Source organism: Pseudorca crassidens, chromosome 2, assembly GCF_039906515.1.
Source record: "Pseudorca crassidens isolate mPseCra1 chromosome 2, mPseCra1.hap1, whole genome shotgun sequence".
Taxonomy (NCBI): Eukaryota; Metazoa; Chordata; class Mammalia; order Artiodactyla; family Delphinidae; genus Pseudorca; species Pseudorca crassidens.
In genome coordinates, this window is record NC_090297.1 from 75,677,162 (window position 1) to 75,697,536 (window position 20,375).

At 37.7% G+C, this 20,375-nt stretch overlaps 1 protein-coding gene across 2 annotated transcripts in view; it reads left to right on the top strand.

The window, feature by feature from the left end:
* Nucleotides 1–20,375, top strand: part of CLCA1 (chloride channel accessory 1) — a 36,878-nt gene that overhangs the window by 3,100 nt on the left and 13,403 nt on the right. For both annotated transcript variants that reach the window (XM_067726779.1, XM_067726780.1), the window contains exons 2-7: nucleotides 1,618–1,758; nucleotides 1,928–2,075; nucleotides 4,461–4,566; nucleotides 8,562–8,739; nucleotides 19,040–19,258; nucleotides 19,819–20,046. In XM_067726779.1, the coding sequence (XP_067582880.1) occupies nucleotides 1,618–1,758; nucleotides 1,928–2,075; nucleotides 4,461–4,566; nucleotides 8,562–8,739; nucleotides 19,040–19,258; nucleotides 19,819–20,046 (1,020 nt within the window). The remainder of the gene's footprint in view (nucleotides 1–1,617; nucleotides 1,759–1,927; nucleotides 2,076–4,460; nucleotides 4,567–8,561; nucleotides 8,740–19,039; nucleotides 19,259–19,818; nucleotides 20,047–20,375) is intronic.

Genomic DNA, 20,375 nt, shown 5'->3' on the forward strand with positions numbered 1-20,375 from the left:
TATTTCCCCATACAGTGATGAACTGTTTCTGCTCCTAAGGCCAACCTCCTAGACATTGGAGCCTAGTCACTCTGGTCTATTCCAGCAAGGACTTTCCTCCAGCAATGATCCCTTTTTTCTCTTGCATTATCGGTTTTTTTTTTTTTTCCATTAGCATACACATATAATAGTTCGCATTAAAAAAGCAAACAAACTCCCTTGCCCTGCAGTCTTCCTTCATCTACTGCTGCATTTCTCAATTCCCTTTTAATTTGTAGGAAAACTTCTTGACCCGCTGTCTGTTTTCACTGCCTCTGCCTCCTCACCTCCCACCCTCTTGAATTCACTCATATGGAGCTGTTGTCGCCATTGCACAAAATGGTTTACTCAGGTTGCCAAATTCATTGCTCAGTTCTGAGTCTTCATCTTCCTTGACTGCTCAGCAGCATTCAACTCGGATGATCACTCTCTCCTTCCTGAAACACTCTCACCCTATGCCTTCTGATTTCCTTCCCGTGCACCAGCTGCTCCTTCTCAGTTTCCTTTGCTGGCTCTTCCTCTTCCCACTTCTGAATACTGGGGCTCCTGGAGCTCAGTCTTCAGTCCTCTTCTTCCCTCTGTCTACACTCACTTTTGTGTTTCTCAGTGATTTTCAGCCCTAGTAGACTCAATTTCCCTTTCTATAATAAATATCTTGTAATACCCTTTCTATCAATACTATCTTATCCTGATGCATCTCAGGGAATCTGCAGAGGCATTTATAATTTAATGCTACAGCTCTTTTGTTTTAGAGAAATAAATTTAGGCATAATTTGAAAAGAGATTATATACTTATGCCACTTCCTTATATCTAACACTTAGTGCTATACTAAAAACAGATACTATCATAACATTTAGTTAGCCCCCAAATTATTACAGGAGTCAGCAGGTGTTGAAGTTGTATTCATTTTAATTTGAGTTTCTCCCCACTACTACTTGGTGTGAGATATTGAGACTATAATACTCTCTAGTTCTCAGTTTCTCCCTTAAAGTTTCACTGATCCTCAAAGGATCATATAAAATGAAACTAAGAGCTAATATTTGATAAGCACTTGTGCTAAGTAGACATGGTTCCAAATGCTTCCTTGACTTCATTTGATCCTCACAACAACCTTATGAGCTGGTCACTGTAATATTTTCCATTTTATAAATGGGGAAACTGAGGCTTCAGGAGGGCTGAAGGAAATTTCTTTTCTTTCTTTTTTTTTTGGCCACGCCACGAGGCTTGTGGGATTCTAGTTTCCCAACCAGGGATTGAACCCAGGCCAGAGCTGTGAAAGCGCCAAGTCCTAACCACTGGACTGCCAGGGAACTCCTTCAAGGAAATTTCTGATGTCCCACCATAAGTGGTGCAGCTGGGATTAGTGTCTGCTTCTGGAGTCTTCACTGTCAACCATTACACTGTGACACAGAGCATGTGGTAAAAAATCTCAAAAAAGGCTAGCTATTATTATTAACAAAATAATCTCCTCTTCCAAGCTTGATAAATAGCTAGTTTTTGGAAATGTGAGATACAGATGTAAATTTGAATAATTGGTAATTTCATCTTTTTTTCTGTCATTAAATGCTCTTGTTTCTGTTCCCCCCTCCCCCGACCAGGATATGGTGACCGAGGCATCTCCATATCTGTTTGAAGCTACAGAAAAAAGATTCTATTTCAAAAATGTTGCCATTTTGATTCCTCAAAATTGGAACACAAAACCTGAATATGTGAAACCCAAACTTGAGACCTACAAAAATGTGAGAATATCAAGTTCTTTTTTCAAATTTGGTTTTCTTTTGTGACTCAGATTTTTTTCTTCAAAATATTCTAGAATCGAATAAAATTGTTTCAGAACATGCTGGTGTGAAGTAAGGTCAATTCATTTGCTGAAATTTTGTAATGACGAAACTTTTTCTTAAATTTCAGGCTGATGTTCTGGTTGCTGAACCTAATCCAACAGGTAACGATGGACCCTATACTGAGCATATGGGAGGCTGTGGAGAAAAGGGTAATAAAATTTATCTGACTCCTGGGTTCCTAGCAGGAAAAAAGTTGCTTCAATATGGACCACAAGGTATGGGTAGAGATGAAATATTCTGTTATATTTCTCATAACTTAATAATTTTACGTTGCAAATGGATCAACAATAGCATTATCTTTCTGAGTAAGAACATAAAATAGACTATTATAGTATGTTTCTTTCATGTAAAACAGATTCCAAATAGTTCATTTCTCAGTTAGAAATTTATTTTCTTCATATTCTGCATATATATGTGTGTAAATATAATATTTTTAATTTTCATATTAGTATCAGATAATAACTCTAAAATAGTTTAATATGCAATGTTGGGTTTCTATTGCTCTGTGGGGAGACACCTGAACAAATTAAACCTCCTGCCTGCAATTCAGGTAGTGGCTACCAGATGGCAGACATGCACAACGTTTTCAGACTTCAATGTGCGTTCATACTATAAACGGATTGTTAAAATGATTCTGATTCAGTAGGTGTGGGGTAGGACCCAAGAATCTGCATTTTAACAAGCTCCCAGGTGATGCTGATACTGCCTGACCTTGGACCTCACTTTGAGTATCAGACAGAATATCCTTGCTGTTCAGCTCTCAAAAATATGTGACTAAAGAAAAAACCAAATTTTCCTTCACAAAATATCATTTAGCATTCCCATATGAACCAAATAGAGCAATCTTTGGAGAAAAGATTAAAAGAAACCAGCAATGGAGTATATATAATATGTACTTTCCAAGTATAATCAAGTGTGATTAGTATTAACTAATTAGGTTAACTAATAACTTGTACTAGGTTTCTTTACCATTTTGAAAAGATTAGAACAAATTTGATTTTCTTCATTTAAATAGGCAAGGCAGAGAAAACAAACAAGCAAACAAAATAGCACTTGGTGCCTGCATGCCCCACTCCCAAATACCCTAGAGCACTTTTACAGACCTTCTCAGAAAGAAGTGTCCAACAAACACACCTCTTTGTTGTTCTTTTACAACACCCCCATAACATGAACAGAAAATTGCCAATGTATAGCTCAATAAATATGTGTTGAACTGATTTGCTTAGCTGCTCCAACCCGCTCCTGGGCCCACTCCAGCCATCAAGGTCACCATATACAATGTCATTCCTTTATACTCTCTCCTTTCTGTACTGTGACTCCACGCCTGCTACTTCACAATCTTCCCTTCCCTTTAAGAGGCCATCAGTTGTTCCCTAGCACTGAGAACAATCTAAAATCCTTAATGTGAGATACTAGGGTTACTTAACATGCACCTCCTCACTTAACCTTCCAAATTCAGCCTACCTGGGAATTTACATTCCAGAAAAACTGAGCTGTACATAAGTCACTAACATTCATCCAAATTTAACAAATACTAAGTATCTATTAAGTTCTAGACAGTATGTGCCCAGACATGTCAGTGAAGAAGTCATGGTACCTGTTCTCATGGAGACAAGAGTCTGTAGTGAGAGACTGGCAAGTAAGAAGCAATGACAATATAACATGATAAACGCCATAATGGAATATAATGAAAGTGATAAGGAGGGGTACCTGGACCAGTTTGAGGATGTCAGAGAAGGCTTCTAGGTGGATATAAGCCTAATTTTGAAAGAAGAGTAGGAGTTATTCAGTCAGAGATAGGGAGAGAGTATTCCAAACCAAGGAAAAATATGTAAAAACGACCAGAGATGAGCAAGAGCATGACGTGGCTAGAAAGTAAAAGGAGTTCAAGAATCCATTGTCATTATGGAGTTTTGGAAGTGGGTGGAGAAGAGCAAGAAATATGGCTGCAGAGAGGAATAGGGCCTGAATCATCAGGGACCTTGTAGGCATATTGAAAAGTTGGACTTAACCCTGAGCACCATAGCCGAGTCATTGAAGACTGGGGACATGGAGGCCAGTTGAGTGAGTGTTGCAGTAGTTCAGAAGTAACTGGCAATGAGACTGGAAAGATGAGAATAGGTCAAAGAAGAAAAAGGCAGATGTGGAGTAGGCCGGGCTTGAGGTTTGTCCACATATGAGTCATTAGGGAGAAGGACCTATTGGGGGTGCTGCCCTGGCTGCCCTATAGGTCAGCCTGTGCTGACCTCCATCATTACACTTGCACCCCTAAGGATTATAGTTATCTAAAATGATGTGTGTCATCTGCTAGACCATGAGCTATGTGAGGACAGGGCAATTGTTTTATCATTGTATGAATAGCTGCCTTGCACTTACTAGGTGCCTAATTGACACTTGATAATCCAAAATAAACAGTCATATTTTACAGAAATGTGCAATTGTCGTATCAGATTGTTCCTTCTAAGGAAATCGAAACTTTAATCAAAAAAAAAAAAACATAGCAAAGCATAATAGCATTCAGAAGAATTACTTTCTCTTAGTTTAAGAGGATAATTTTACCATTCTTATTGTAATCAGGTGTTTAAAATACTTTTTCACAGGAAGGGTATTTGTCCATGAATGGGCTCATCTACGATGGGGAGTATTTAACGAGTACGATAATGACCAGAAATTCTACTTATCCAATAAAAGAAAAAAACCAGTAATGTATGTATATTTTGATTAACTTTTCACAAACTATTTTAAATTGCAAACAATTTTGTCTTGAATTGATTACTTTAAAAATGTCAGTCTTTTGTCTTATTTTCTATCTCTCACTCTTAGTGCCGTCTTTTTCAGATTTCCATAAAACTACTACTTTTGTTCACTTTACAAGTGTCTTAATTAGTTGAATTCTCTACTCTGCAGCTACAAATCATTTGCCTCTTTGTGTGTGTGTGTACAACTAGAAGAAATCCACAGGTTATGTTCAGTATCTCCATCTTCCTGTATCACAATCAGTGACATGAACAAAGCTTCAGTGCCTTGAGGGTAGAATACTATCTGTGTGAACTATGTCAGTTTGAATGGGCCTGTGAGAGACTGTGGAATTTAGCTGGAAGACAGTCCAAGTATTAAAACAAAACAGAAAACTTCTCCCAATTTGAATAAAACCTTGTATGGTGTCAATAGGAAGCAAACTGAACACTTAGAAAGTACCTCTGCTGCTGTGATTTTACAGGTGAGTTCTTGCAATCAAAAGTTTCAGGGAACAAACTGCTTTAGTACAAATGTAAAAGGGAACTTCCCAATTTATTTTAGAGAGCTAGCATAATTCAGATACTAAAACCTGACAGATGGCATGAAAAAGAATTCTGTAGATACAGCTTTCTAAAAAGGTTTTAAATAAAAGGATAGTAAGTTACACCTGGCATAATTAAGGGAATAACAAACACACTAAGGTCAAGAAGGATGTCTTCCAGAAGTCTGAAAATGCTATGATATTAGGTAAGTAATTAATATAGTATATCAAGTAAAAGAAGAAAATTAAATGATTATTCCAACAGATTCTGAAAAGGAATTTGATAAGCTTGCACATTTATGCCTCAGTTAAAAACAACCACCTCTTTTTAAAGACTAGAGCTGGCACAACACGCCTCTTCACTCTTGCTTCCAGTTCGACTCCCCTGATGGCTGTTTAAGGAGACGCACTCAGCTTTGGTTTGGTTACTGTCTTTATTCAGCACAGTTTCCAAGGGAAGCTGCACTGGGCTCAGAGCTCAGCCTTGGCTTCCCCTTTCTCCCACAGGAGCATTACTGCTCTCCATTTTCCCCTTTCTTTATTACATTCAAACTCTGTCAGCTTGGTCCACTACCATGACATTTTCCCTCACTCTTATGTCACTTTAGGTATAAAAAGACACTAAGTGCCTCCCAGAGCCGTACACAGTCTATCTGATTGGCTTGTTCCCTCCGCACCTCAGAGACCACTCCCCAGGGCCACTCCCCTGAGGTGATCATATGTTGGATGGACCTCTCAAATCGCAGCCCACGGATGCCATTCAGCCCTGACATCTGCCTTTCCCACTTCTTGCTAAGCTTCCAGACAGACACTGTATATCCCCTTGAGAGAAAAGCTGACTAGTACCTATTCCTTCCTAGGGATATTCCAGAAATATCCACATATACAGCATGTTCATCCTTCCACAGATAACATTTACAAAACTGACATGATTACCATGTCCTCTTAACAATAAATCTTATTATAACATACAAATAGCATTTATTGCTTATCTACCAATTTTTTTAAATTACTCTTAAGGCCTGGAAACAATTACAAAAATGACAGTACTGCCTACAGTAGAAGGCTTCCTTAATATGATGCAGAACATCAATTGAAAGCCAACTGCCTACCTCATATTTAATAGGGAATCATTAGACATTCCCAGGAATGAGATAAGAGTGGGCACTGTTAGCAGTTATCTAATCTTGTTTAGAAAGTTGTAGCCAATGCAATAACATGTTGGGGAGGTTAAAAGAGGGGCGGCTACTAGAAAGGGAGAGAGAAAATTGCTTCTAGGCAGACGATATGTGGTCTACTTAGAAAGCCTCAGGGAAAAAATAGAAATTAAAATTGATAAGGGAAGTCAATAAGGTAACCAGAGATATTTGAAGAAAACTCTAAGAAATGTGAAAGTTATATTTGAAGAAAACCATAGCATAAAATCCTTCTAAAGAATTTAAAAGAAAATCAAGATTAAATGAGAGATTTTCAATTCATGGAATATGTAAATCCAACCCCAATTAATATATAGGTTTTATAAAACTCTAATCAAAAGTACTTCTATTTTTACCTCATTTTAAAGTCCCAGAGTTTATTCAGTAGATAGTACCCGAGAACATTTTTGAAAAAGAATAGGTATAAAGGAAATTTTTCTCATTGAATTTTAAATATACAATAAAGCTAAGTTAATTAAAACAATGTGAACTGACAGACACTTACACAATAATTTACTAATTAATACAGCTAGAATTATAAATCTACAAGGAAAGACAATATTTCTTAAGATGTCAGGACAATTTTTAACTACGTGGGGGGAAAAAATTAACAGACTCTCTTTCAATTGGATAGACTCATTAAATATAAAAAATAAAACCATAATGAAAACTAGAAGAACATTAATACATATCAAACTTCTCTATGGTGAAGGTCTTTCTATACATTCAAGAATTGGAAAAAGACATAACTAAAAGAATAATAAATTTGGCTACATATAAATTAAAAATTTTGTTGCATATAAGTCAAACATAAACTAAATTAAAAAATAAGAAACAGAAAAATATATTTGCAAAAATTTAAAAAAACAGGCTTTTAAAAACTTAGTATTATAACACATAAAGAACTTTTGAAAACCAGTAGGAAAACAATAACACCTAATAGAAAAATAGACGCAGGAGAAGAATAATTTACAAAGGAAGAAATAAAAATGGCCAGTAAAAATGTAAAACTGTTCAGACTTACTAGTAATCAAAGAGGTGCAAATCTGACAAAGATGAGAATCGTTTATTGCCTAGTAAGTGACTGTCAGTGGGATGAGTGCTCCCATAGATGGTTATTAGAGGAATAAACCAGCATAACTTTTCTGGAAAGCAATTTGGTGACACATATCAAATCTCTAAAATTTTTTCTATTTCTTGCTCCAGTAATTTCATGTTTAACAATCCATTTTAAAGGAAATGATAGAATGAGCTCTATCAACAGGCTTTAAAATGTTCAAACTTCTGGGTCTGAGCATTTATTCTGGGAGTCAGTCATGCAGCAAACTTGGAAACAGAGTCAAAATTTTATGTGACATTTTATTTATTCATGGAAGTTTTACTTTTAGCACTGAAAAATTTTTGGGGGGAAACAAAATGAAGTAAATTAGGCTAAATTCATGTTGTAGTATCAAAATATGAAATTATTAAAATCACATTTTGAAAGAATAATGTGAATTATAACAACACAATTTAAATGTACTAAAATACTAAGTTTTTTAAGATCAAGAAGCAAAGCTATACGTAGAATGTTATGCTTATACATAGAGAAGGAAATGCTTCAATATGCTAGCAGTAGTTTATCTCTGACAGTGGGACATGATTTTTTTTTCTTCTTTATACTTTTTTGCTATTTTCAAAATTTCCTATAGTGTTCATATATTATTTATATACTCATAAAATAAGATGTGGGTGAAAAGTACTCCATTTATAATAGTGACAAAAGTCATAAGTGTGTAAAGAAAAATCTAATATACCTATGAACACACAAGAACTATGCAAAAACTGTATGATGTAAACTAGTTACATAAAAACAAACAAAAAATTTCAGCAAAATTTTTAAGGTAAACAAAAGAGGGCTCCTGATTTTCCAGGGATGAGGGACTAGATTAGGAAGTGCCTTAGGACTTTGGTCTTTATTAATTGTTAACAATAGCTGTAAGCTTAGTTTTCTGCTGCATAGAAACACATTCTGATATCATCTTGGGAACCCCTCAGATACTTTCTGGCAAACAGAAATTACTCTAATGAGAATTTAATAATTTTGCTATTTAAGGGGATGTATTTATTTCTTGAATTATGAAAGGAAATCGTAGACAAAGCCGTCTGTAGAACCTGACCACAGAGTCCAACACTTCTAAATTATATCACCTACACCTAAACATCTAACCTTAATATATTTTCAGATGTCCGTCAACTATTACTGGTAAAAATGTACTACAGAAGTGTCAAGGAGGAAGCTGTGTCACCCAATCATGCAAATCCGACAGAGTAACAGGACTGTACGAAAAAGGATGTGAGTTCATACCTAATGAATTTCAGACTGAGAAGGCTTCCATAATGTATTCACAAAGTATTCGTTCTGTAAGTGCCTTGCTCCTTTTGTTTTTCTTTTTTTCTTGACACTTATGAATTTAGTGAGGTTTTTATCCCAGATGCTGCAAGAAAAGGTCAAATGTTAGGAAGTCATCAGTGAGCAGCTGATCTCTGTGGGACAAGCCAGGAGAACAAAATCAGGGATAAAGTCCTATCTTCCTCAGACCCCTTCCTTAGGTCCATTTTTTGCTCCTCCATCATCTCCCTCCCACTAGCTTTTAGTTTAAGGGCTTAGAACTACTTCAAATATCCTTAAAGGCAGACAAGCACAAGAATTAGTTAAACAAGAAATTTATCCAGGGGGAACAGGCACTTCTTTTTATTAGTAATAAGAACATGATCAGTAGCCTTTAATTTAACTTTCAGAGATCTCTTTTCGGCCTGCATATTTGCTTTTGGTTGTTAACTAAAATTTTCTATCTTTATGAGAGTGTTGGTGCCTTTAAGGAATTTGTACATAGTTTTAATAGCTTTAAGTAGTTTTAAAATACAGATCTTCCTCCAGCCCATTGTAAGTTGAAAATATCTCAAGTTGAAAATTCATTTACTATACCTCACCTACGGAACATCATAGCTTAGCCTAGCCTGCCTTACACGTGCTCAGAACACTTACATTAGTTTTTAGCTGGGCAAAATCATCTAACACAGAGTCTACTGTATAATAAAATGTTGAATATGTCATGTAATTTATTAAATACTGTACAGAAGTGGAAAACAGAATGGTTGTGAGTATATTGGTTATTTACCCTCATGATCCTGTGGTTGACTAGAAGCTATGTTCGGCTCGTTGCCGATAGCCAGCATCACCAGAGTATCACACTGCATACCACTAGCCCAGGAAAAGATCAAAATTCAAAATTCGAGGTATGGTTTCTATTGAATGTGTATTGCTTTTGCACCACAATAAAGTCAAAAAATCGTAAGTTGAACCATTGTAAGTTGGAGACTGCATTTCTCAATGATTTTTTAAATGACCAACTGGTTATAAAATAAACTTGACAAATTACCTTTATTAATGTCAAACATATATATCAGCAAATTTGCACAAACTAAGATAAATGCATCAGTTAAATTATTTTAGTGGGGAGCACCTCTTATCTTCCAGTCTCTTTCATAAAATTATGTTTTCCTTTCGGAGTAAGAGTGAAGTAACTTGCAAGAGTCTGTCTATAACAATATAGCATAAGTTTAAAAAATATGATACATCATGGTTCACTAGGGCCAACCTTCAGTCTGGCTTTGCAGTCTATTTCCAAGATAATTCAGAAACTTCCAACAGGGGGACCAGATTTATTTTTTAACATCTTTATTGGAGTATAACTGCTTTACGGTGGTGTGTTAGTTTCTGCTTTATAACAAAGTGAAAAGTGAGTCAACTATACATATACATATAACCCCATATCTCCGCCCTCTTACATCTCCCTCCCACCCTCCCTATCCCATCCCTCTAGGTGGTCACAAAGCACCAAGCTGATCTCGCTATGCTATGCGGCTGCTTCCCATAGCTATCTATTTTAGATTTGATAGTATATATATGTCCATGCCACTCTCCCACTTCGTCCCAACTGACCCTTTCCCCTCCCCATGTCCTCAAGTCCATTCTCTACACCTGCATCTTTATTCCTGTCCTGCCCCTAGGTTCTTCAGAACTTTTTTTTTTTATTCCATATATATGCGTTAGCATACAGTATTTGTTTTTCTCTTTCTGACTTACTTCACTCTGTATGATAGACTCTAGGTCCATCCACCTCACTACAAATAACTCAATTTCGGTTCTTTTTATGGCTGAGTAATATTCCATTGTATATATGTGCCACATGTTCTTTATCCATTCATCTGTTGATGGACACTTAGGTTGCTTCCATGACCCGGCTATTGTAAATAGAGCTTCAGTGAACATTGTGGTACATGACTCTTTTTGAATTACAGTTTTCTCAGGGTATATGCCCAGTAGTGGGATTGCTGGGTCGTATGGTAGTTCATTTTTTAGATTTTTAAGGAACCTCCATACTGTTCTTCATAGTGGCTGTATCAATTTACATTCCCACCAACAGTGCAAGAGGTTCCCTTTTCTCCACACCCTCTCCAGCATTTATTATTTGTAGACTTTTTGATGATGGCCATTCTGACTGGTGTGACGTGATAACCTCATTGTAGTTTTGATTTGCATTTCTCTAATAATTAGTGATGTTGAGCGTTCTTTCATGTGTTTGTTGGAAATCTGTATATCTTCTTTGGAGAAATGTTTATTTAGGTCTTCTGCCCAGTTTTGGATTGGATTGTTTCGTTTTTTGATTTTGAGCTGCATGAGCTGCTTGTAAATTTTGGAGATTAATCCTTTGTCAGCTGCTTCATTTGCAAATATTTTCTCCCATTCTGAGGGTTGTCTATTCGTCTTATTTATGGTTTCCTTTGCTGTGCAAAAACGTTGAAGTTTCATTAGGTCCCATTTGTTTATTTTTGTTTTTATTTCCATTTCTCTAGGAGGTGGGTCAAAAAGGATCTTGCTGTGATTTATATCATATAGTGTTCTGCCTATGTTTTCCTCTAAGAGTTTGATAGTTTCTGGCCTTACATTGAGGTCTTTAATCCATTTTGAGTTTATTTTTGTGTATGGTCTTAGGGAGTGTTCTAATTTCATTCTTTTACATGTACCTGTCCAGTTTTCCCAGCACCACTTATTGAAGAGGCTGTCTTTTCTCCATTGTATCTTCTTGCCTCCTTTGTCAAAAATAAGGTGACCATGTGTGTGTGGGTTTATCTCTGGGCTTTCTATCCTGTTCCATTGAGCTATATTTCTGTTTTTGTGCCAGTACCATAGTATCATGATTACTGTAGCTTTGTAGTATAGTCTGAAGTCCGGGAGCCTGATTCCTCCAGGTCCATTTTTCGTTCTCAAGATTGCTTTGGCTATTCGGGGTCTTTTGTGTTTCCATACAAATTGTAAAATTTTTTGTTCTAATTCTGTGAAAAATGTCATTGGTAATTTGATAGGGATTGCACTGAATCTGTAGATTGCTTTGGGTAGTAGAGTCACTTTCACAATGTTGATTCTTCCAATCCAAGAACATGGTATATCTCTCCAGCTGTTTGTATCATTTTAATTTCTTTCATCAGTGTCTTATAGTTTTCTGCATACAGGTCTTTTGTTTCCTTAGGAAGGTTTATTCCTAGGTATTTTATTCTTTTTGTTGCAATGGTAAATGGGACTGTTTTGTTAATTTCTCTTTCAGATTTTTCATCATTAGTGTATAGACATGCAAGAGATTTCTGTGCATTAGTTTTGTATCCTGCTACTTCACCAAATTCATTGATTAGCACTAGTAGTTTTCTGGTAGCATCTTTAGGATTCTCTATGTATAGTATCATGTCATCTGCAAACAGTGAGAGCTTTACTTCTTCTTTTCTGATTTGGATTCCTTTTATTTCTTTTTCTTCTCTCATTGCCGGGGCTAAAACTTCCAAAATTATGTTGAATAATAGTGGTGAGAGTGGACACCCTTGTCTTGTTCCTGATCTTTCCTGAGGAAATTGTTTCAGATTTTCACCATTGAGAACGATATTGGCTGTGGGTTTATCATATATGGCCTTTATTATGTTGAGGTAAGTTCCCTCTATGCCTACTTTCTGGAGGGTTTTTACCATAAATGGGTGTTGAATTTTGTCGAAAGCTTTTTCTGCATCTATTGAGATGAACACATGGTTTTTCTCCTTCAATTTTTTAATATGGTTTATCACATTGATTGATTTGCATATATTGAGGAATCCCTGCATTCCTGGGATAAACCCCACTTGATCATGGTGTATGATCCTTTTAATGTGCTGTTGGATTCTGTTTGCTAGTATTTTGTTGAGGATTTTTGCACCTATGTTCATCGGTGATATTGGCCTGTAGTTCTCTTCTTTTGTGACATCATTGTCTGGTTTTGGTATCAGGGTGATGGTGGCCTCGTAGAATGAGTTTGGGAGTGTTCCTCCCTCTGCTATATTTTAGAAGAGTTTGAGAAGGATAGGTGTTAGCTCTTCTCTAAATGTTTGATAGAATTTGCCTGTGAAGCCATCTGTTCCTGGGCTTTTGTTTGTTGGAAGATTTTAATCACAGTTTCAATTTCAGTGCTTGTGATTGGACTGTTTATATTTCTGTTTCTTCCTGGTTCAGTCTCAGAAGGTTGTGTTTTTCTAATAATTTGTCCATTTCTTACAGGTTGTCCATTTTATTGGCATATATTTGCTTGTAGTAATCTCTCATGATCCTTCGTATTTCTGCAGTGTCAGTTGTTACTTTTCCTTTTTCACTTCTAATTCTATTAATTTGAGTCTTCTGCCTTTTTTTCTTGATGAGTCTAGCTAATGGTTAATCAATTTTGTTTATCTTCTCGAAGAACCAGCTTATAGTTTTACTGATCTTTGCTATCGTTTACTTCATTTCTTTTTCATTTACTTCTGACATGATCTTTATGATTTCTTTCCTTCTGCTAACTTGGGGTTTCTTTTGTTCTTCTTTCTCTAATTGCTTTAGGTGTAAGGTTAGGTTGTTTATTTGAGATGGTTCTTGTTTCTTGACGTATGAGTGTACTGCTATAAACTTCCCTCTTAGAACTGCTTTTGCTGCGTCCCACAGGTTTTGGGTTGTCGTGTTTTCATTATCCCTTGTTTCTAGGTATTTTTTGATTTCCTGTTTGATTTCCTCAGTGATCTCTTGGTTATTTAGTAGTGTATTGTTTAGCCTCCATGTGTTTGCATTTTTTACAGATTTTTTTCCTGCAATCGATATCTAGTCTTATAGTGTTGTGGTTGGAAAAGATACTTGATACAATTTTAATATTCTTAAATTTGCCAAGGCTTAATTTGTGACCCAAGGTATGATCTACCCTAGAGAATATTCCATAAGCACAAGAGAAGAAAGTGTATTCTGTTGTTTTTGGATGGTATATCCTATAAATATCAATTAGGTCCACCTTGTTTAATGTATCATTTAAAGATTGTGTTTCCTTATTTATTTTCATTTTGGATGATCTGTCCATTGGCGAAAGTGGGGTATTACAGTCCCCTACTATGATTTTGTTACTGTCAATTTCCCTTTTATGGCTGTTAGCATTTGCCTTATGTATTGAGGTGTTCCTATGTTGGGTGCATAAATATTTACAATTGTTGTATCTTGTTCTTGGATTGATCCCTTGGTCATTATGTAGTGTCTTTCTTTGTCTCTTGTGATAGTCTTTATTTTAAGGTCTGTGTTGTCTGATGTGAGAATTGCTATTCCAGCTTTCTTTTGATTTCCATTTGCATGGAATATCTTTTTCCATCCCCTCAGTTTCAGTCTGTATGTGGACCTAGGTCTGAAGTGGGTCTCTTGTAGACAGCATATATGCAGGTCTTGTTTTTGTATCCATTCAGCCAGTCTATGTCTTTTGGTTGGACTATTTAATCCATTTACATTCAAGGTAATTATTGATATGTGTGTTCCTATTACCATTTTCTTAATTGTTTTTGTGGGTCTTTTTCTTCTCTTGTGTTTCCTGCCTAGAGAAGTTCCTTTAGCATTTGTTGTAATGCTCATTTGGTGGTGCTGAATTCTCTTACCTTTTGCTTGTCTGTAAAGATTAAATTTCTCCATCAAATCTGAATGAGATCCTTGCTGGATAGAGTAATCTTGGTTGTAGGATTTTCCATTTCATCACTTTAAATAGGTCCTGCCACTCCTTTCTGGCTTGAAGTTTCTGGTAAAGATCAGCTGTTAACCTTATGGGGATTCCCTTGTATGTTATTCGTTGTTTTTCCCTTGCTACTTTTGATATGTTTTCTTTGTATTTAATTTTTTATAGTTTGATTAATATGTGTCTTGGTGTTTTTCTCCTTGGATTTATCCTGTATGGAATTTCTGCATTTCCTGGACTTGATTGACTATTTCCTTTCCCATATTAGGGAAGTTTTCAACTATAATCTCTTCAAATATTTTCTCAGTCCCTTTCTTTTCCTCTTCTTCTTCTGGGACCCCTATAATTTGAATGTTGGTGTGTTTAATGTTGTGCCAGAGGTCTCTGAGACTGTCCTCAGTTCTTTTCATTCTTTTTTCTTTTTTCTGCTCTGTTCTTTCTTTATTCTATTTTATCTTCCAGGTCACTTATCTGTTCCTCTGTCTCAGTTATTCTGCTATTGATTCCTTCTAGAGAATTTTTAATTTCATTTATTGTGTTGTTCATCATTGTTTGTTTGCTGTTTAGTTCTTCTAGGTCCTTGTTAAATGTTTCTTGTATTTTCTCCATTCTGTTTCCAAGATTTTGGATCATCTTTACTATCATTACTCTGAATTCTTTTCAGGCAGACTGCCTATTTCCTCTTCATTTGTTTGGTCTTGTGAATTTTTACCTTGCTCCTTCATCTGCTGTGTGTTTTTTTGTCTTCTCATTTTGCTTAACTTACTGTGTTTGGGTTCTCCGTTCTTCAGTCTGTAGGTTCGTAGTTCCTGGTGTTTTTGGTGTTTGCCCCCCAGTGGCTAAGGTTGGTTCAGTGGGCTGTATACGCTTCCTGGTGGAGGGGACTAGTGCCTGTGTTCTGGTGGATAAGGCTGGATCTTGTCTTGCTGGTGGGTCGGACCACATCCTGTGGTGTGTTTTGGGGTGTCTGTGACCTTATTATAATTTTAGGCAGCCTGTCTGCTAATGGGTGGGGGTGTGTTCCTGTCTTGCTAGTTGTTTGGCATAGGGTGTCCAGCACTGTAGTTTGCTGGTCGTTGAGTGGAGCTGGGTCTTAGCATTGAGATGGAGATCTCTGGGAGTGCTTTTGCAGTTTGATGTTACATGGAGCCAGGAGGTCTCTGGTGGACAAATGTTCTGAATTCGGCTCTGCCACCTCACAGACACATGCCTGACACCCAGCCAGAGCACCAAGCCCCTGTGAGCCACATGGCTCAGAAGAAAAGGGAGAAAAAAAGAGAAATAAGTAAAATAAAGTTATTAAAATAAAAAATTATGAAAAATAAAGAAATTAAAAAATGTAAAAAAAGAATGAAAGAAGAGAGCCACCAAACCAAAAAACAAATCCATCAATGACAACAAGTGCTAAAAACTATACAAAAACAAACAAACAAAAAATAGACAGAGAGAACCCTAGAACAAATGGTAAAAGCAAAGCTATACAGACAAAATCACAGAAAGAAGCATAAACATACACACTCAGCAAAAGAGAAAAAGAAAATATCTATATATATTAAAAAAAAGGAAGAGAGCAATCAAACAAACCTACCAATGATAATAAACTATAAATACTAAACTAAGATAAACATAAAACCAGAAACAAATTAGATGCAGAAGCAAACCCCAAGTCTACAGTTGCTCCCAAAGTCCACTGCCTCAATTTTGGAATGATTTGTTGTTTATTCAGTTACTCCAGAGATGCAGGGTACATCAAGTTGATTGTGGAGATTTAATCCGCTGCTCCTGAGGCTGCTGGGATAATTTTCCCTTTCTCTTCTTTGTTTGCAGAGCTCCTGGGGTTCAGCTTTGGTTTTGGCCCTGCCTCTGTGTGTAGGTCGCTGAGGACATCTGTTCTTCACCCAGACAGGAGAGGGTTAAAGTAGTGGCTGATTAGGGGGCTCTGGCTCACTCAGGCAGGGCGGGTGGGTAGGGGGGACGGGTACGGAATGCAGCGCAAGACTGCTGCGGCAGAGGCCAGCATGATGTTGCAACAGCCTGAGGCACGCCATGTGTTCTCCTGGGGAAGTTGTCCCTGGATCATAGGACCCTGGCAGTGGTAGGCTGCACAGCCTCCCGGGAGGGGAGGTGTGGATAGTGACCTGTGCTTGCACACAGGCTTCTTGATGTCTGTAGCAGCAGCCTTAGCATTTCATGTCTGTCTCTGGGGTCCGCGCTGATAGCCGTGGCTTGAGCCCGTCTCTGGAGCTCGTTTAGGTGGTGCTCTGAATCCCCTCTCCTTGCACACCCTGAAACAATGGTCTCTTGCCTCTTAGGCAGGTCCAAAGTTTTTCCTGGATTCCCTCCTGGTTAGCTGAAGCTGGAGCCTCAGCTCCCAGCCCTCACCTGCCCTGGCGGGTGAGCAGACAAGCCTCTCGGGCTGGTGAGTGCTGGTTGGCACCGATCCTCTGTGCTTTGCCCTCCGCACCCCTGTTGCTGCACTCTCCTCCGTAGCACTGAAGCTTCCCCCTCCGCCACCCGCAGTCTCTGCCCACTAGGGGCTTCCTGGTGTGTGGAAAATTTTCCTCCTTCACAGCTCCCTCCCAGAGGTGTAGGTCCTGTCCCTATTCTGTTATCTCTGGGTTTTTTGTTTGTTTGTTTGTTTGTTTTGCCCTACCCAGGTACGTGAGGAGTTTCTTGCCTTTTGGGAAGTCTGTCTTCTGCCAGCGTTCAGTAGGTGTTCTGTAGGAGTTGTTCCACATGTAGATGTATTTCTGATGTATTTGTGGGGAGGAAGGTGATCTCCACGTCTTAATCCTCCGCCATCTTGAAGGTCTCTCTGAGATTGTTTTAAATTAACCACAGTTAAATTTGATGCACAGTCAGGTTTGGGAGCCTCTGCTCGGGGTTTACACAAAAGTTTTCCAGGTTCCCTTCCTAAAAAGTAGCTATAATGATAATATGGAAACACTACCAAAACAATCTGAAAAATGCAAATAAAGAGAAAAATAACTGTTTTACAGCTAATGATTACTTTCTGAATTACTTGACTCCCAGATATTTAGGATTTTTAATTGAATGATAATACTGTAAAATCACTGAGCGGAGAAACTAGGTTATACCTTCTTTGTATACTGTGCCTCTTTTTTAAATCTCCCAAATGCTAGGGATATAAACTTAAAAAAGGGGAAGACACTATCATTTAGTTAGTATTATCCTTATTGCATACGTTCTCATATAATTCTTGCATAACAACTACTGCCATTTTCTAGATTTAAAAAACACTGACATACAGATTGGTAAAGGTTACTAAAAAAACAACAAACATATTGAGCTTTTTTTGTGTATCAGACATAGGGCTAAGTTTTGAGGAAGCAAATTTAATGAGACAGGGTTCTGTCATAGATGGATTTTCATCCCAATAAGTGCACTACAATGTTAAAGGAGCCTTATTGAAATTTCTTATAGGGTACTGTGAGCCCACAAGGTTGAGTGGAAATTCTTTAGGGGAAGGGTATGAAATGGGAGAACATTTTGAAAATAACCTTTTGGCTGAAACATGAAGGTAGAGTTCACAATGCAGAAGACAGAGGAAGAACTCCTTGACAAAGTGGGAATCATGAGCAAAGACACAGAGATATAAAACAGTCTGGCAAGTTTGAGCACTTATAGGCTACAGTGGGGGGGGGGGGGACTTGGAATGCGTGGCCAGAGCAAAGATCGTGAGTGAAGTGAAAATCCAAATCATGGAGATTGCTATTAGCTATGTGAAGTAGTCTGGATTGTAGTGTGTGAATAATGATGAGCCACAGAAGGACCTTAAGTACAGGAATAAGAAGGAATATGTACCTGGCAGCTGTGGAGTGGACCAATTAAAGAGGGAGCAAGATGGAAAGGTCAGATAGTCTGAGGGAGGGACGATGAGGGCTTGAATGATGGAGATTCCATTGGTAAAGGAGAAAAGATGATGAACTGGAGAGAGAGAGAGAATTGTATTGATCTTCTTATTTCATAGAGGGAAGAAGGTAGGAAAACTCTCAGTTTCCTATTTAGGTGACTGAATAGATAGTGGTGACACCAAGTTAGGAAATACTTGGTGATGGGGAGGAGCAGAGTCAGAGGAAAGGTGATGAGTTCAATTACGAAAACCTGAAGTTTAAGGATCCTATGGGACATCCAAGTGGATTTTGGAGAGAGCTGGAATGTTGGGTGTTGAAAGTTAGAACGCAAGGTGTTTGTAAGTCAGTGGGAAGTAAGGAAGTGAGCAGGAAGTAAAAGGATGGAGAGAGAAAATGGTACCAGGAGAGAAATGTTGAGATGTAGGTGGCTTAAAGATAGTGGCAATTGCTTGAAATGGCAAATTTGAGAAGTAGGAGGGAAGCCAACAGCAGGTAAATAGATGATTGCTGAGGAGCACTAAAAGTCCACTGAGGTCAAAGACTTGTTTTGAGATAGAAACTCTGAATTATCTCTATGATTTTCCCCAGCAGTGCTCTGCAGTGACTGTGGGATTGAGCCAAGGTTATGGGGTTACAAGGCAGTCTGGGGAGGAGGGCACATAAATGTAAATCTGCATTTAAAATATTTTAATCAAATTATTAAATATTTTAACAAGTAGTTTACTGTTATCTATATCATTTTATTGACAATTTCAGGTGGTTGAATTCTGTACAGAAAAAAACCACAATAAAGAAGCCCCAAACGAGCAAAACAAAAAATGCAATCTCCGAAGCACATGGGAAGTGATCCAAGGTTCGGAGGACTTTAAGAAAACCACTCCTATGACAACACAGCCACCGAAGCCCACCTTCTCATTGTTGCAGATCAGACAAAGAATTGTGTGTTTAGTCCTTGATAAGTCTGGAAGCATGACGGTACGTTGATTGAGTCTTGGTCTTCTGGATGGTAGTCTCAAATTTGTATATGATATGATCTGGACCACAACTTGGAGCTGGCTGGGAATAAACACAACCCCAAGGGTCAGAAGAGTTACAGGAATAACATTTCCATCAGAATTGCCCACCACCTCAACTTTATTCAACAAAAATTCAGCATCAAATGTCTCATTTGCCAAATTAAATTAGCCTTCAATTTGTGAGCAAAGATCTGATGAATTATATAGAATTAACATTTTTTATGTTTCACGGACTGTATGTATGTTTATAGAACTATTACTAGAGTATTGAACTAATGATTAAACTAAAGCCAAATCCGGCTTTATCTTTTAGGGCTATTTATACAAAATAATCCTATCCAAAGATACTACTAAATATAAAGGAGAAATGTTCCTCCATAGAAGGATATGCCTTGAGTAAGCTTACTGTCATTTACTCTACATTGAGGCAGCCATTTCCAAATTCCCTCTAGCCTGTTCTGTTTTTAGTCTGCCCATCTAAACCCAACCTGACTGTTTTTCTTCTGTTTCTCCATTCAGACTGGTGACCGCCTTAAACGACTGAATCAAGCAGGCAAACTTTTCCTTCTGCAGACGGTTGAGCAGGAGTCCTGGGTTGGGATGGTGACATTTGACAGTGCTGCCTATGTAAAAAGTGAACTTGTACAGATAAACAGTGCCACTGAAAGAAACACACTTGCCAGAAGCTTACCCACAGTGGCATCAGGAGGAACGTCCATCTGCTCTGGGATTCAATCAGCATTTACTGTGAGACAAGTTGCCCTATCATAGTTTGCCAAAGTTTACAATTTATGTCTCCTAAGAAATTCCCCTTTCCAGTGTTTCCATGCATGCCTAGTGTCTAGTTGAATTAGACAACCAATTGCAGAGCAATGGTTCAAATGATGCAACAACATAGGCCCCCAAAGCTATTGTTAACTAATTCATTCATGCTTTTGTGTTTTTCTGCATCTGTGCATTCATGCTTTTCTGCATGTATTTGAAAGATTGGTGGTGTTACTTCTACATGTCGGGCACTGTGATATGCATTAAGAATACCACGAGGGCCAAACATACCACACCTGTTGTCGTGGAGC